The sequence below is a fragment of the Aquila chrysaetos genome, chromosome 8 (genome assembly GCF_900496995.4).
Source record: "Aquila chrysaetos chrysaetos chromosome 8, bAquChr1.4, whole genome shotgun sequence".
Classification (NCBI taxonomy): domain Eukaryota; kingdom Metazoa; phylum Chordata; class Aves; order Accipitriformes; family Accipitridae; genus Aquila; species Aquila chrysaetos.
In genome coordinates, this window is record NC_044011.1 from 11293885 (window position 1) to 11310008 (window position 16124).

The following is a 16124-nucleotide window of genomic DNA, read 5'->3' on the forward strand; positions in this document are numbered from 1 at the left end:
ATTTATTCTGAAGATTGCAGGCCCTATTGGGGCTTCTCCCTTGCTTGCAAAGCACCTAGCAGGGTACAAGACTTCATCAGCAGAGATAAGTCAACTAAAGGCCTGATCCAGAGAGATGATAAGCACTTGAAGCTCTCTCTGTGATTCAGTGGCAAGCTCCAGCTAAGATGGCAAAAGCTGGGTAAGATCCAGGTCCGGATGACTAAAAGACCGAATATCCACGTGCCCTGCTTGGGTTGGTAAGTCCCAGAGTGCAAGTGAGCAAAGCCTCGTAGGGCCAGCCTGTGGCCCTGCACTGCCCCAAGTCTTGATTTTCCACCAAGCCAGTCATCCTATGCTGCTGCTGAGATCCCACAGGCCTAGTTGCTTTCTGTGGCTTGCTTGATGAGCATACGGATGATCTCTTTCCCTTAAAGCCTCATCATAAACAAGCAGTCAAAATACTGGGAATAGAATCACACAGCAGAGCACTGGGGGAGCTGTCTGCTGAAGCACTTGCTCACTCCAACTTCCCGGGGTCATCCCAGGACAGCTGCAGTTAGCTCTGCAGTGCAACAAGTTAAATTGCTCACAGATTTGTCTGCAAATAGCTGCTTCAGAACCGATGTCTTAGAAGGAAAACGCTTTAACAAGCAATGAAAAGCAGCATATAGCTCTTTAAAGAACGCTTGTATAAAGGCCTGTTGCAGCTCCTCGGCAAAGTCCCAAAGCTCTGGTGTGGGTGCAAGCCACTTTCCCAGCCTGGGGATAGGTCTGTCACACTCTCAGGACAGCCCACGGAGGCCCTGCTCAACCGAGTTGGACCCAGTGATACCTTGCAGAATCCAGCTCCACACTTCGAAAGATGCCCCAAAGGCACCGTTGAGCAGTTGTGTGTCGGGTGCTGCATATACTTACATCCTCAATCTTTTTTAACTTGTTTGATGATTTTCATGCTATGGCTGTTCTCCAAAATGGAGATCAGAGAAGTAACAGCTAAAGGCCTCAATGTTTTACGTGCAATGTTGCCTTGGCAGTGATACAGCTGAAGGACAGTTGAAGGATAGCTGTGTCCTTCAACACAATCCATGAAAGCCTGCTTTTTTTACAGTTAAAAAGTAATACCATCACATGCCCTGCTCTGGAAAGACATGAGAGAGACATTGAAAGCACCTCCATAACCTTAGCAACTGCTTTGATCCTTTCTAGAGCAAAACAAAGTACTCTTTATTTTGCTCAGCTTCAAAGGTACCGACTATGACACTTTGATAGATCAGATTTTTCCTCACTCACATTAGAATCACAGTATCATAGAATGGTTTGGGTTGGAAGGGACCTTTAAAGGTCACCTAGTCCAACCCCCCTGCCATGGGCAGGGACACCTTCCACTAGATCAGGTTGCTCAGAGCCCCGTCCAGCCTGACCTTGAATGTTTCCAGGGATGGGGCATCTACCACCTCTCTGGGCAACCCGTGCCAGTGTTTCACCATCCTCATTATAAAAAATTTGTTCCTTAAATCTAGTCTGAATCTACCCTCTTTTAGTTTAAAACCATTACCCCTTGTCCTACTGCAACAGGCCCTGCTAGAATGTCTGTCACCATCCTTCTTATAAGCCCCCTTTAGTTTCTCTTCCCCCACAAACATGGAGTGGCACAGGGTGAAAGAAGTAGCTTTATTTTCTTCCATGACTTTTTACCCACTTAGTAAGACAGTAATTGTTAAAGTTACCATTTTCCTAATGTTTCTTGTTCCTCCAGGAAATTTTATCAGAATAACAATGTTAACATGAATATTTAAACACTGGGTCCATGCTATCACTGGACAGGTAGCATGTGAAGAAATATGCTTAAAATTTAACTAATTTTAACTGTCCTGAACATGACATTGGAAGTTCACTGCTTGTTCTTGGAAAACTACATTTAACAAAAACATGCTACCGCCTCTAAATATCCTTCAGCTTCTCCATTAATTCTATAGCTCAGAAGGTAAGCAAAACAATAAATTTTTAGTACATGATGCATACTAAAAATCTGAGGATCAAGCGTAGCTGCTGATACATGCCGGGAAAATTGGTAGGCTGGTAAATATTAGGATTAATTTCCCTTTTAAAAAACTAGAAAGCAGATTTTTTTTAAAAATGTTATATGAAAAGAACAATACTTACATTCTACTTAAACATGAGGAAGTGCAAGACTTGGTTACCTATGCCATCTGATGTCTGCCCTATTGTGCATTGTGATCAATGTTTAATTATAGCAGTCTGATTCTTCGGGCTTTATGCATGCGTGCTTAGCTATGCAGGTACCCAATTACATAGCAGCCTGCAGGTTATTACCCCAGTTTTTGCACAGATTGTAGTAACTTCTGGCTCAGAATAGAAAACATGTTAGGTTTTCTTCCTTAGCAAAAGCAACTTAAAGCCATATTTGCATCCAGTTGGTTATTCTCAGTCTGTCCACAGCAGTTCACTATTCAGTTATGCCTGTGTCGTGTGTGGTCAAACTATAAATCTGATGAGAGAAGTGAGACATTGAATGTAACCTCGGGATGTTGTAGGATGTTTACAAACCCTAACTTTGCAAGTTTAATCTTAACACTATTTCAGCAACGTGACTTACATTCCAGCCCCACAAGCACCAATATCTGCATTACCCAAGAGGCATCAGACTGTGAAGAGCTTCTAAGGCAGCTGTGCCACAGAAGAAAACATGGGGCAACTATGCCTCGCTTGAACCTGAGTAAATGCTATTGTAATTTACCTGTTTAAAAATTCTAATTTCACATGAAGCACCTCAAAATGGAAATTTTTTTTTTTTTTTTTCCTGCAACTGACATGAAGTTTGAACTGTCATTCACCCATGATCAGAGTACCACTTCTTTGCACTAAATTTCTTTTTCACAAAAACCAAGGAGTCTGTGTAAACGTATCTGAGGTGGACTATTCCAGCTGTTTGAGGTGGGTTTCAAGATAAATTCGTTATGAACTGTTTGTGGCAGAGACTGTTCCAGTATGTGTTAATGAAGGGGAGGGGGAGGGGAAGTCCAGTGTACTTTGTGTGCTACTGCAATAAAAAGTAATTATCAAGCTGGCATGAAAATGAGAAAGCAAAAGGTCGCAGTTCTGAACCCAAGAAAAATGTTATTCTAGTTGTATTTTTAGAGCAGTCAGAACCATTCAGGTATGTCAGCATCCTGACATATTTCTTCATGATAGCACAGAATGATGGCTCAAAGGGCACCAATGAATATACTGTACTCTATTATATTCGTAGGGGGGGGGTTCAAACCAGATCTGATTGAATTAACAAAAAAAAATATAGAAGAATGGCAAATAGACAAGTCACAAGGGAACATTAATGGAATTTTCAAATAAGTATGTCTAACTTACTGGAATGTGACACAGTTTAATCCATTTTAAATGCATTTAAGTTCTTCTGGGCGATAAAGCCAGCCTCAGGACAGTGGAAAGCATGTGTTTTTATTAAGTCACAAGAGCATAGATTTATGAATGTATTATAACAATAGTACTAAAACAAAATATTGCATGGTTAAATTTTAATGACTGAGAAACAACTAAAAAAGTTGTAAATGCATGTTTAAGCCCCCTTTGTGTACTATGAAACCAAATAGGTCTTTTGGCTTTTTTTTTTTTTTTTTTCCTTTAGAAAAGCTATGGAATTAGTGGTGCAACAGCACAGAACCAACACAGTTCTCATGAGGACTCGGAAACTAGTGATGCTTAAAACAGCTCAGCTTTAAAAAGGAATTATCTGATGTGCTGAAGTAAAATCCTGATGCTAAAACAGACTACAAGCGTTATCATCCTTGAATGCTTAATATATGCAAATGATCCTAAAAACCAACTGAGTTTTATGCTGAATATGACTGAAGTGGAGTAGCTCCAGTTTTATAGTTTGCAGAAAATAACTCACTAGTGCAATTGCTTCACTGTGCAGATGTTAATTAATGTCCTGCTATCATTCTGATAAATCAGAAAATAAAAAAATGAAGGTATTCAGAACTACAGAGCTATGGTATTGTGCTATGGCCCCCATACTGCTCTATTCACCCGTGGTGAATAAAAGGTATAATATATGTTTTGAACCTTAGAACTATCGCACTGGAAAAAATGAAGTATTTCTGCCTATTGAAAAGTTTTAGCAATTTTTTAAAGTATCCGTCTATTTTTTCAAAGGAACTTTGCAAGATAACACGCAATTCTATTAGTTATCTGTGGCTTCAGGTGAATAGCAGCATCATTTGCTGCCCTCTGGTGTAGCAAAAAAAGAAAAAATCACTTATAATCAAAAGTAACTGGAATATAGAAATTGACTAAACTGCCAAGATTTCTTCACTTATAAAATGATTAGTAAACTTCACACTTATGCTACCTGGTGTAAAAGACAGCCACATTACCAAGAGAATGGTAAGAAATGTAATTAAAATTTAAGGTGGTAGTGCACTTCTACTGTAATATTTTCTCTATAAGTAAAATAAACCATCTTAGCATGAAGCTTTGCATGCTTTTTCTGTAAGAATCAAGCTTGGTTCTTCTTCTCTTGAATCACCTACAATTAAGGCACCAGAAGCAAACTTTTCTCCTTTCACCTGCCATCCTCATACTTCTGTCTTAGATAACAACTATCAGTATTCTATTTTTAGCTAAACAGTCATTAAATACTATATATAATATCTATTAGATTTTTTTAATTAAAAGTCCATATATGTTCTATACAGAGAATTTACAAAGGCAGGTTAACCAGCAGAACAAAAGCAGGTGAAATTCCTTCTTACCAAATACAAAGCACATCATGTTGGAAATAGTTTCTATTTCTCACACTTCACACTACGTGACATTAAGCTACAGAAACACAGGAAAATGAGCCAGAGATCACAGTGGCAAGCCCAGTTAAAGCAATACTGCCTGGACGTAAAAAGAACATAATGCAAATATCAAGCCAACTTATAAACAAACAGTACCCTTCATCGTTCAATCAGGATAGAGGTAAAAACCAGATGCATCCCAGTAGGACATGTAACTACCTCTATTCTTAGGATGCTTTACCCTTTCAAATACTAAAATGTGGAAGAGCTCACTGCCTTCATTGGTTTTAAAAATGCTTTGGGATTTAGGAAACATACCATAGTCCAGAAACACGCTCTTCAGTGTCTCCCAATTCTCTTCATCTTGAATTCTTAGGAATTCTAACTTCCCTTTGGTTTCCTCTATTTCTTAAGAAAATATTTGTAATATTTCACCATCATTAGTGTGGACACTCTAAAAACCTCTTCCAACCACGCTAAAACAGAGGCATGTGCTTAACGGGGATTCGAGCGAGCATACCCAGCAGAACCAGCAAGTTCACTCACCACATAACCCTGACTTGTCCCTGAAGGCTGTTTGGCCTTTATAATGAAGAGCTGGCCTGCAAGGGGGCATTAATCTTTACTTATGGGTCATGTATTTGCTGCTCGCATTTCAAAATGTATTGAGTAAGTATTGAGAATATCCATGGATAGAGCTAATTGTTAGCAGTTTATACTCAAAAGAAATCTTCCTTGAAATGTTTTTTATGTTCTAATCTGTGCAGGAGTGGATTAAGTTGCACAGCTTCTGGTTTGCCTTCCATGTAAAAGATTCAACACTTGTCTTCACAAAACATTGCAAGTTCATTACAAAAGTATCTGTATCCTCACTCCAGCTCTTTCAGTTCCCGAGTCCCAGCGCTGAGGCTCAAGCTTCTTTGCCATCAGTGAACTAACCACGATATCGCTGTCTGTTGTACACATCAACTGGCTGTTGGCAGCTAGCAAATGAGACACCTTATGGAAGTACTCGTGGGGCAAGGCAATAAAATAATGGATGCTTCTGTTCTTTTTTCTCTGTGGACAGAGTAGCTAGAGTGTATGTAAGGCAAAAGAAACAGGAAGAGCAGCTTTCCCCATGGGACTCTCTCATACCACCCTTTTTCACTAAGCATATTGCCTATTCATATAGGGAAATGGCAAGCTTGTAAGATTTGGTCATAGAACAGACTTAATTTATTAAGCGTAACAGGAAACATGCTTGATTTAGATACAAATTTTGCTCAATTATTGCAAGACAGCATTGTGTGCCTACTAGTAAGTGCCTAAACTCAAGTTAAGGAAAATCTTTCAGCCACGTTCCTCAGCATGTGAGGAACAAATGGTCTTCAAATTACCTGCACCAGCTTGCATGAAAAGTGAAAACCAGGAGTTTTCTACAAATCCCCCTCACTTATCAGAAACTGCCGTAGGTCCCCACAAAACTTGCAGGTAAAATTTATTTAGGACCACTTCACCCACGCCCTCATCTCAGTATGTGCCGTAGAACTGGAAAAATGCTGTCTTTGAATTCTTCAGAACATGGATGTGCTGTCTTGAATGTGGCCCCAGGAGCTTGTACATTTTTTCTTACTTTATTACAGTATTATGAATAGCTTAGTTCTATAAAACTCGATAAAGAGTGTGAAAAATTTATCACTCAAAAGTTTTGAGATCACTGATTTAAGAAAAAAATCATTGGTAAGCTTGCATACAGTCTTAATAGGCTCAGAAAACACTGAACTTTCCTCTCCAATGTAAAAAAAAAAAAAAAACCAAACCAAAACAACAACCAAACAAGAAACCCACACCAAAAAACCCTCCCACCCAGTTACAATGCTCCATGTCAGAAATGAGAGCACCTAATTTCTCCAAGCAGCATACCTAAGTTTTACTCTGAGGTCTTCCCATTCATTAGCACTCAGAATTTCTTTTTACTATAACAAGTGAATAGAAAGCCTATTTTACGTGACAATTCAAAATCAACATCAGTTCAGTTTGCAGTCTAAGATTGTGTCACCTCAACACATTTTACTTCAATGTAGCAGTGAACAACCCTTATGTTCCCATTCCATACTAACAGTGTCTAAGCGCACATTCATACACTTGTTTAGTGTAACGCAGAAAAAATTTTAATTGCTAGATGACTAGAAAACATTAGTTAAAAAAAGTAGCCAAGTTGGATCAGAGAGAATCAAGGTTTGGAAAACTCAACTTACAGGGAAGAGGAAGATGAGGCAAGAAAATGGTATTTAAAGAAAAGCCATTTTTGAGTTTTAAAGCGCTAGAGCAACTGACTGACACTGTACCACAAATCACCACACACAGCAAATGCTAACAACAAATGAGACCCTCTGAGTGTCAGCAAGCTTCCTCTCTCTCCTCAAAACACAGTTTTGGTAAGGAAGCACCCATCAGCCCGGCTGGGAAAATGCTATCTGTAAAGTATCTGAGACTTGCACCTCGGACGGTTCCATCGAAAGGCTTAATACCCAGTAACCGGCACTCCTTTTAGAACAAAGAGCTCTTATTAGCAGACTGCCAAACGAACCATTAGAAATGCCCAGCAAGTTTTATTATTTTCCACTGTGAGAAATCCGAACGATTGTACAAGCTAGAAGAGCCGAAGCTGTCCAGAAGCGGGCATTTTGCAGGACTTCTCCCCGCCCGAGTCCTCCGAGGGGACAACAGGCCACAGCGGAGGGACCACGAGGCCGAAGGGCCGCAGGCGCCAACGGCCCCCCTGCTCGCCGGGACCTTCCTGCGGGCCGAAGGCCAGCCCAGCGGGGCCGGGGCCGGGGCCGGGGCCCGGGGCGGGCTAGGACTCGTCGGGCTTGTCGGCGGGCGGCCCGCAGGGCTGCAGCATCTTCTCCATGAGGTTGAAGCGGACGCGCGCCTTGCTCTCGTTCTCGGCGATGGCGAAGTAGTTGAGCAGGTCGAAGTGGCCCATGTAGGAGCAGTACGAGTCCCGGTGCTGGTTCACCAGCCACTCCCACTTGGTGGTGTCGGCGTGGCCCGTCCCGATGTACTTGGACTGCAGGTGTTCCAGCTGGCTGTGGATGGTGTAGCGGTCCGTCATGGCGGCGGAGGTGCTGCGCGAAATGGCGAGCGGAAGTGACGCGCCTTGGCGCCCCGCTCCTTTTCCGGCCGGGGCGCAGCAGCCGTTTTCCCGCCGCTGCGCCGGTACCGGTTACTGACGGCTCCGCCGCCCGGTCTGAACGGAAATTAAAAAAAAAAAAAAAAAAAAAAAAAAAAAGCTTCCAGCAGGTCGGTGCTTTCCTGCCGCGGTGCGCGATGGGAGCGCGGCCGCTAGGGCATGACGGGAGTTGTGGTCTTCTCCCCGCCCGGGCCGCGGCGGGGACGGGGGGGGATGGGGGGTGCCGGGCCGCCCCGCGCTCTGCGGCCTGGCCGGGCGGCGGTGGCGGGGAGGAGGGGGGCTCGGCGCGGAGGAGGCCGGCCGCGGGGAGGGCCCTGGCACGGTGAATGTGATCCGTAATCAAATCATTTAACTACTTTAATTGACTAACCCAGTAGTAAACCAAGTGACAGTCGCAACTCCAGGCCGGCATCTGTAAGACATCGTTAGTTTAAAGCTCGTACTTGAGGATTAGCGACTAGTTCAGGGTCTGGTGTTCTCAAGACAGGTACAAGGCTGAGCCTCAAGTTAAGCCTGGCGCTTAAGTGAGCCCCATGCCTCAGGTTAAAAGCCTCGAGCCTCAAATTAATTTGTAAAGCAAAGATACAGCTTTGATGCTGTAGCTACGGCTTAATCCGGCTGAGAATCAAAGGGGCATGCGCTATCAAATCTGGCTACAAAATACCTAGATAATGGGTCATGGGGAACAGCAGCAGCAAGTCTCCATTTGCCAGGAGACTTCAGAAAATACGGAAGCCAAACCCTGAGGCTCAGGCTTCAGGGCACAGCTTATCCCAGCTCCTGCCACCCTCTCTGTATAAACTGCACCTCGGTTTAAGTGACACAGGAAGTCTTGCTCCGAAGAAAGAAAAAGCTACCAGAAAAACAGACAGGAGGTGCCAGGAGCAACCCAAACCACTCCTTTTCATTAGCCCTTTGCTTAGCTAGGGGGCAATGATGCATTTTCTGTGGTAGCTCTCGTAAAAGGAGTCCATGTGGAGAAAGGCTAAAGAAGTCCATAGCATTTGCCGGTCCTCCCAAAATAAGTAGTTTGCTACGGTCAGTTCTGCTACATGCAGCTGAGGAACAGTACTGTAGGTCCCGTCCCTGTTCCTTTGTAAGGTGCAGAGCTCATAGTTACATTTCCCCAGGCAGGCTTTGCAGCTGAGCAGGGTGAAGGGATTTTAAGCTAAAATTAAGTATTACTGTTGAAAAAGATATGTTGACAGCGCAGGTAGTATTTTTGTGTGAATGTTAAACTCACAAGCAGATATAAAACCCACAGAAATTATAAATTGCATTGCCTATCTTCTTTGGTCAAACTGGAGCTTGAAATAAATTTTATCATCCACCAAAAAAGTAGTCTTTCTTCTCCAGCTCTCTTCAAGAGCTTACATAATGTTAAGTTTAAAAATGCATGAAATGATTCATGCTTTCATATGATAGTACTGGTTTGAATTACTTGTTTTAAAATAGGAAAGACACATTGCCAGAAATTTTCCAATAGGACACTGAGCTATTTCTTCCTGTCCTTGTAAACGCCCTATAGTCAAAAGAAATCCACAGAAATGTTCTGTGAAAACCCACATGATTCTAAGCCCCTTGTTTAAAAGCAAGCATCTTATAAAACCAAGGCCACAGAAAGCAGCGTCAAAACAACGTACTGAAGTGTCCTTATCCTTTAGTGCAAAGAACTAAATGAGGACTATAAATTTTTTTTATTATTATTTTTACAAGGATCTGTTGAGTCATTGCTATCAAGACTTACTTAGCAGGAAGCAGTTTTACTCAGCTGGATACAGCAATTGCATTCTGTGGTTGCTTCCAGAGAGACCAAGAGAGAAAAAACAAACAAATGCAACTCCTCAGGAGCTTCTATGTATGCTAGTGTACAGAAAGACAAAGAAAGACATATTATGAACATGGGAAAGCTTTCATTTCTTTTTTAAATAGTATCTTTTTAAAAAGCAGGATGGTATGAAGGATGCTAACTTTTGATAGGTGATCAGTGCCGGCACAGTGACATGTAGGGCTGATCTCAGAGCTGTTCTGAAGTTATCATCTTGGAAACTCTTAAGCTAGGAGGTGTATTAATTAAAATAATCAATCAGTCTTTGGAAGAGAAAAGATGCCCAGAAGCTTATCCATCTCTTGCAATTTTTGCAGGAGTTTCTAGGAGTAATAGCTGCATTAAACCAAATAGGCGTTAGAGTTCTAGTTCAAAAAAACACCCTGAAAGGGAAGTGTAAACCTGAAATTTTCAGCAAGCGTGATAGCGGGCTAGATTAAAACACTGCATTCAGGCATCCAGAGCTCTAGGAAAATAAGTACCAAAACTTCACTCTTTGTTGGCTTTGACCAAAAACTCCTCTGAGAATACCAGACAAGCTTACCAATAATAGGAAGAAAAAAATAAGTAGTAAAATTACCAGCCAACAGGCAAGTAACAAATATTTACAAGTAATTACCTAACTTCAAGTTTCACTTGAAAAATACCAAGTTTCAGCTCCTAGCTTTGAAGAATTATATTCAATTATATTCACTTTATCTTCATTTCTTCTTCCACACAAAAATAAAATCTGTTGTTGGGCCTTGTTTTTCTTGTTGGGTCTGTGCAAAATGGATGCCTGCACTTGGGCACTTTTCATTTCAAGTTTAGGAATACTAAGTGACTGGGAAGAGGGAGAGGATGTATATAAGTATGCATGGGTGCACAGATGCAGATTTATATAGAGAGAATTATCACTCAATGGTAATACTCTTGCACAATTAGGATTCCTGAATAATTTAGCATTTTAGGATATTCCAAGGGTTGTGTACTGAATACCATTAAATATAATTATCAGAATATTTTATATTTGCCTTGGTCTCTGAAGTCATGTTGATAAATAATTAGTGTCTGAAACAACCGATGCTTACTTATGGAAATCACATAAATGTGTTGATTTAAGTGCCGAAATGGTTTATTTGGAGATTAAAGCCGTATCATTTAAAGCCAAGTTTCAAATGGCTGAGGCACCGGGAGCATGTTATGAATGGCAGTGGCCACTTGATGTCAGGGTTTGACCTACATAAATTCTTCTTCCATAAAACAGGAGTAGTTGGTTGCTCCTCCAAAATGTAGAGAAAGAGGGTAGGGGAGGCTGCTGGACCAACAAAGACAGTGGCTGTCCACTGCAAGATATAACCGGGTTTTTAAATTTCCTACTGACTCTTCAGGTAGAAGAATGAAGGCATAAATACCCCACAGACAAGGGGATGCTACGATTTTAATAGATAAATCCAACACACACAGAGGAAGATGAAAAAATGGAGGTGTGTGCCATATTTTTTTTCAAAATTCCTCTATTCTTCACTATATTGATTTATCCTACAAATACAATTTCACAGAAAACAAGAATATTTGAGATTGCGTTAGCCTGGAAAGAATGGTGCTAGAAATTAAATAATGATACTAAATTAATGTCTTTTTGTGGGAAATTACCTTTTTTTGTTAAAAGTATGCATTTTATTAAAAATATGTTGCTTCTGCTGTAACAGGGTTCTTAAATCAGTATTTGCAGAGGTCACATTACCACTTAGCAATTTTAGGCCACAAAAGTTACCTTTCTTTAATTTTTTTTTTCCGCAGATTTCCCATGTCATCACATGCACTGCAAAAGCCATTTTGTAATGTATGCAGTTTCTCAAAGGCTGTTACAGCCTACCAACATTAACAGCCTCAGGAAGCCCTTATTTTGGCCCTGTAACAGGTAGAAGATCTTTTTACTGCTTTTCTCAGAGATCCTGTGAAAATCTTTTTTCATAAGCAAGTCTCTTTCTCCACCTTGTTTTGTGCAAGCTCCTCTTTTCTTTTCCTTGCAGTCAGAATTGTGATTCTGCTCCAGTGTAAGAATATACCTTCACACTGTAACGACCTGCAGCCTTTGGGGCTGCTTCTGAGATGGAGGAATACAGTCCCTGCAAGCATGGGTAAGTTTTAAATTTTCCTCCACTGCTAGAAACTATGTTTTGCTATTGCTTTCATTTTATAGTGTGTAAATACTCAAACATCTGAGAGCTTCTTTTAGGGTTGTGCGGCTGTTTCTTTGCCAAAGCTGTCAGATAAGAACATTGAATAAAAAATAGGAAAAGAAACAACACTGTGTATCATACCATTGAAAGCATACACTTCAAGCTGCTGTGTATCAATGTTCCTATCTGGAAAGGGGAATAATGTTATTTTAAATCAGACTGCAACTGGAGAAATTCACTGCTGGAAAATTATCTTGGCCTGAGGTTCAAGATAGGCATCATTTAGTATTGGGCAGTGCCATGCTTAGTGTCCTAGTTTCGGCTGGGATAGAGTTAACTGTCTTCCTAGTAGCTGGTACGGTGCTATGTTTTGAGTTCAGTATGAGAAGAATGTTGATAACACTGATGTTTTCAGTTGCTGCTAGTAGTGTTTAGACTAATGTCAAGGATTTTTCAGCTTCTCATGTCCAGCCAGCGAGAAAGCTGGAGGGGCACAAGAAGTTGGCACAGGACACAGCCAGGGCAGCTGACCCAAACTGGCCAAAGGGGTATTCCATACCATGGGACGTCCCATCTGGTATAGGAACTGGGAAGTGGGGGCGGGGAATCGCCGCTCGGGGACTAGCTGGGTGCCGGTCGGCGGGTGGTGAGCAATTGCACTGCGCATCATTTGTACATTCCAATCCTTTCATTATTGCTGTTGTCATTTTATTAGTGTTATCATTATCATTATTTGTTTCTTCTTTTCTGTTCTATTAAACTGTTCTTATCTCAACCCGTGGGTTTTGCTTCTTTTTCCCGATTTTCTCCCCCATCCCACTGGGTGGGGGGGGGGTGAGTGAGCGGCTGCGTGGTGCTTAGTTGCTGGCTGGGGTTAAACCACGACACTTAGGCTTTGCTATGTTATGGTGTATTGAAACTTGGGACAGGAGGCTGTTGTACTGAGTGATTTGCAGCTTGTGGGAAATAAAATGTTGGATTGAAAATGAACTCTTTTTAACATCAGTTTCAACATTTTTAGGATATTTGTTTTGGTTTTGTTGCATCATATGCCACCAGACTTATGCACTAAGCTTTATTAAAACTCCCTAAAGCATTTCTAAAATAATGTATTCTGTAGTACACTATTGTTGCATGATGGCAGAGTGAAAACGTAAAGGTCCTGAACAGGTTAATTGACCCTGTGTTAGACCCTTCTCTATCAAACTGTGTAGATCTGTGGCCTGCACTAATGGTCCCTTGCCTAGGAGCAGCTTATGGAGCACAAAGATTCAGTTTAGTAGCCTCACACTCCATCGCTTGCTTGTGAATATTACCATGACACACTACTCCTCTTCGACACACTACTCCTCTTCTGTATATGTTTGGATAACAGTTATGTGCCTTAGGTGTGCACCACAATTTAATTAGCTTAATTTAGATGCCACTGAGAATTTCCTAGCATGGTGTAGGAGCACCCTAAAAGTAGAGCCACAGTAGGGGTCACTAGCACAGTGCTTATAGAGGAGACTCTGAAATAATGTGGTGATCTGAGAAATGTGGTGCAAAGGGGGAAGATGGAGCACCTCTACCAAAAGCGCAGCGGAGGTCTGGAAGAGGCAGCTCTCACTCTCGGTTTAGAGGGAAGTTCTCTACTCCAAAGCCATCACTTTGAAAATAAAGGCCCTCCACTAATGTGATTAGTTACTGCTTCAGGCTAAAAATAGAGCTAATAATAGTCTGCCAGGTGAATTGAAATTGCTTGTGTCCATATACCTTTTTGTAATGGGACAGGTTTGTTCTTGTCACACATTTTGAAATAAAATGAAGTAATAATAGTAAACGCAACAAAACTAGGGAAGACTACAGGACTATCCAAGATGCAGCTGTATTCTGCCCACACTTTTCTTTGGGTATCTTTCCTTCATTCACCCCAGATAAACTGTTGTGGCTAATGCAACTATTGATTGTGTTCAATAAAGTACAAGAAAGTAGCAACGATGAAAGATACATCTTTAAATAGGCCCTAGAGAAGATATCAGAAATGTACATGAGCTTAAATTGGAAGAAATTGATTTGACCATTGAGTAGCTCTGTATATCGTATCACTGTCTTCTTCCTATGTGCAGGGAAGAGTAAGGACAGAGGAGGTGACTTTCCTTTTTTTAAGTCTGACCCTTGAAGCTGCTTAATGCAGCTGTTTCTTTTTTTATCTGCCACGTAAGTATCATGTTTTAAAAATACTGATTCTTCAGAACAGTACTTAAAAATGTTCTGTACAAGGAAGCATATCTGTAACCAGCCTTTTCCCCCTCCAGCTTCCCCCCTACACACACGTGCACAAGTATTCATCATTTCACCTCCTGCTCTGCAGTAAGCATGGAGGACATTGGTGTCATCATCCTTATCTTGACAAAAATATGTTGTCTGTATTCTGTACAAGGGTAAAACTCACTTGTTAATGTTACAGCAAGTCAGTTCATAAAAGTGAAAAATAATAGCAGGAGAAGTATGGAGCTACTGATATCAGGGAACCATCAGCTCGTCTATTTGGTGTGTGTTGTACTAATTTATGTTATGAAATTTCAGGCTGTGGATTGCTCATGGGGCAGACAGCAAAGGAGAGAGCAAATGGATATTTAGGAAATTAGCATCACTACAGAAGGAAGAATATAACTGTTGCTTCTGTGCATCTCTAGGAAAAGGCAAACCAGTAACTGCCAGTTAACCGTTTCTTTCTCAACTTGGGTTAGGAACTTCCTCATTTGAAATAAGAAATGTACGTAATCCTCTTGCATTTACTGTAAAAGTAAAGCTTTCACTAATAAGGCTAAGCAATGTATCTCACTTTCAGCTTTATCAAAGTATTGTTGTTTACATTTGAGGCAGATAGAACGTAATTTTTCACAACACCAAGCACCATAGGGAAGTTTATATGTTCAAAGCACAGTTCTTTATAACTCAAGATAAATGTCTTCTTGCTTGCTGTTTTCATTCTTGGGAATGTCTTGTTTGTCATAAGCTGAAAATGGTTTAATTCAACTGATCCTCAAAATAAAAAAGTAAACCCAGAGTGTTGAGACTTGGCAAGGAATGAGCCACTGGAAGCAAAGTATTTATAGTCAGGATTGGGCAATGTTAGTAATGTATGGTGATAGCCATCCCATCTATGCATTTTGGCATATGATTTGAGAGCTTGAAAGAGAATTGTTGATTTTGGAAAGCAAACATATGCAAGGAGTACAGCAGAAAGATTAACTGTTTTAGATTGTAATGTATCTCCCTATCTCCTCGGCACCATGCAGACTGAGAAGCCTTGAACTGGAAAAAATAAAAAAAACTGCTGGACAAAGTGTTGTCAAATGCAGGCACTCAGAAATCACCTAAAGCTGCAAATTTTTAAGTAAGCTTTTAAAATGGTGATTTTTTTGCTATTGTTATTGTTATTGTTATTTTGTTATTGTTATATATAAGTAATGTATATTGTTTGCTTTCTTTTTTTTTTCTTTTTGCATTTTGAGAGTCTGTATTTCACTTAGTTTGTATTTGCTTTTCTCCATAAATGTTTGAAAGTATTTATTTTTATGATGTTTGAAGGTACTTAGTTTTAGAAAATTAAAGCTGAGATGTTCACATGCTCAAATGGTTGCAGGGACAGAGGCTTTAAGAAAAGCACCAGTCATTGTGAAAACTGTCGACGCTGGGGTTGTGATCTAGAGCCCCAACAGGATGTGCGTAGATCGTGTAGAAGACGACTGATGCATCTCTCAGAATAGCTGTTGTGAAGAATAGACAAGTCAGTATTCATGTACAGCTGTGTATTGAAACCCATTTTTGACGTTTTGGAAAAGCTTTCAGTATGAAATTAAAAGATTTGCAAACCATAACTCTCTGTTCTGTTTTCCCTATCTTTTTCAGCCTCGTGTAACACAACAATGTGCTCCTCTTGGCTAAGGCGTTCTCCTACAGTGTTTGTACTGCAGTTCACCCAGTGGGGCCTCATTCATGGCCTCACAGTGGGATTATTATAATGCCAACTAACGTGGCTATTGGTGAGGTTCATCTCTGGGCATGGGTGTAAAGATACCTAGTTTTGAACAGGACTAATGGGTTATATTTCTTACAAGCAGAGGGAAGTGCAATCTACCCCGGGGGTTCTTCACTTTCAG

At 40.9% G+C, this 16124-nt stretch overlaps 1 protein-coding gene and 1 long non-coding RNA gene across 2 annotated transcripts; one reads left to right on the plus strand and one right to left on the minus strand.

Annotated features, from left to right (window-relative positions):
- Positions 1–7379: 7379 nt before the first annotated feature.
- On the minus strand, positions 7380–8038 carry SF3B5 (splicing factor 3b subunit 5). Its single transcript, XM_041125287.1, has one exon. The coding sequence runs from the start codon at positions 7903–7905 to the stop codon at positions 7645–7647; it is 261 nt and encodes an 86-aa protein (XP_040981221.1). The 5' UTR covers positions 7906–8038; the 3' UTR covers positions 7380–7644.
- A 240-nt stretch (positions 8039–8278) lies between these two features.
- On the plus strand, positions 8279–15842 carry LOC121232395. Its single transcript, XR_005932979.1, has 6 exons — positions 8279–8397; positions 11594–11714; positions 11827–11934; positions 14545–15067; positions 15261–15358; positions 15608–15842. It is a non-coding gene; the product is annotated as an uncharacterized LOC121232395 (long non-coding RNA).
- The last annotated feature ends 282 nt before the right edge of the window (positions 15843–16124 follow it).

What these genes read in the sequence shown, in the direction of transcription:
- SF3B5 (XM_041125287.1), bottom strand. Translation starts at nt 7,905, where the DNA reads ATGACGGACCGCTACACCATCCACAGCCAGCTGGAACACCTGCAGTCC.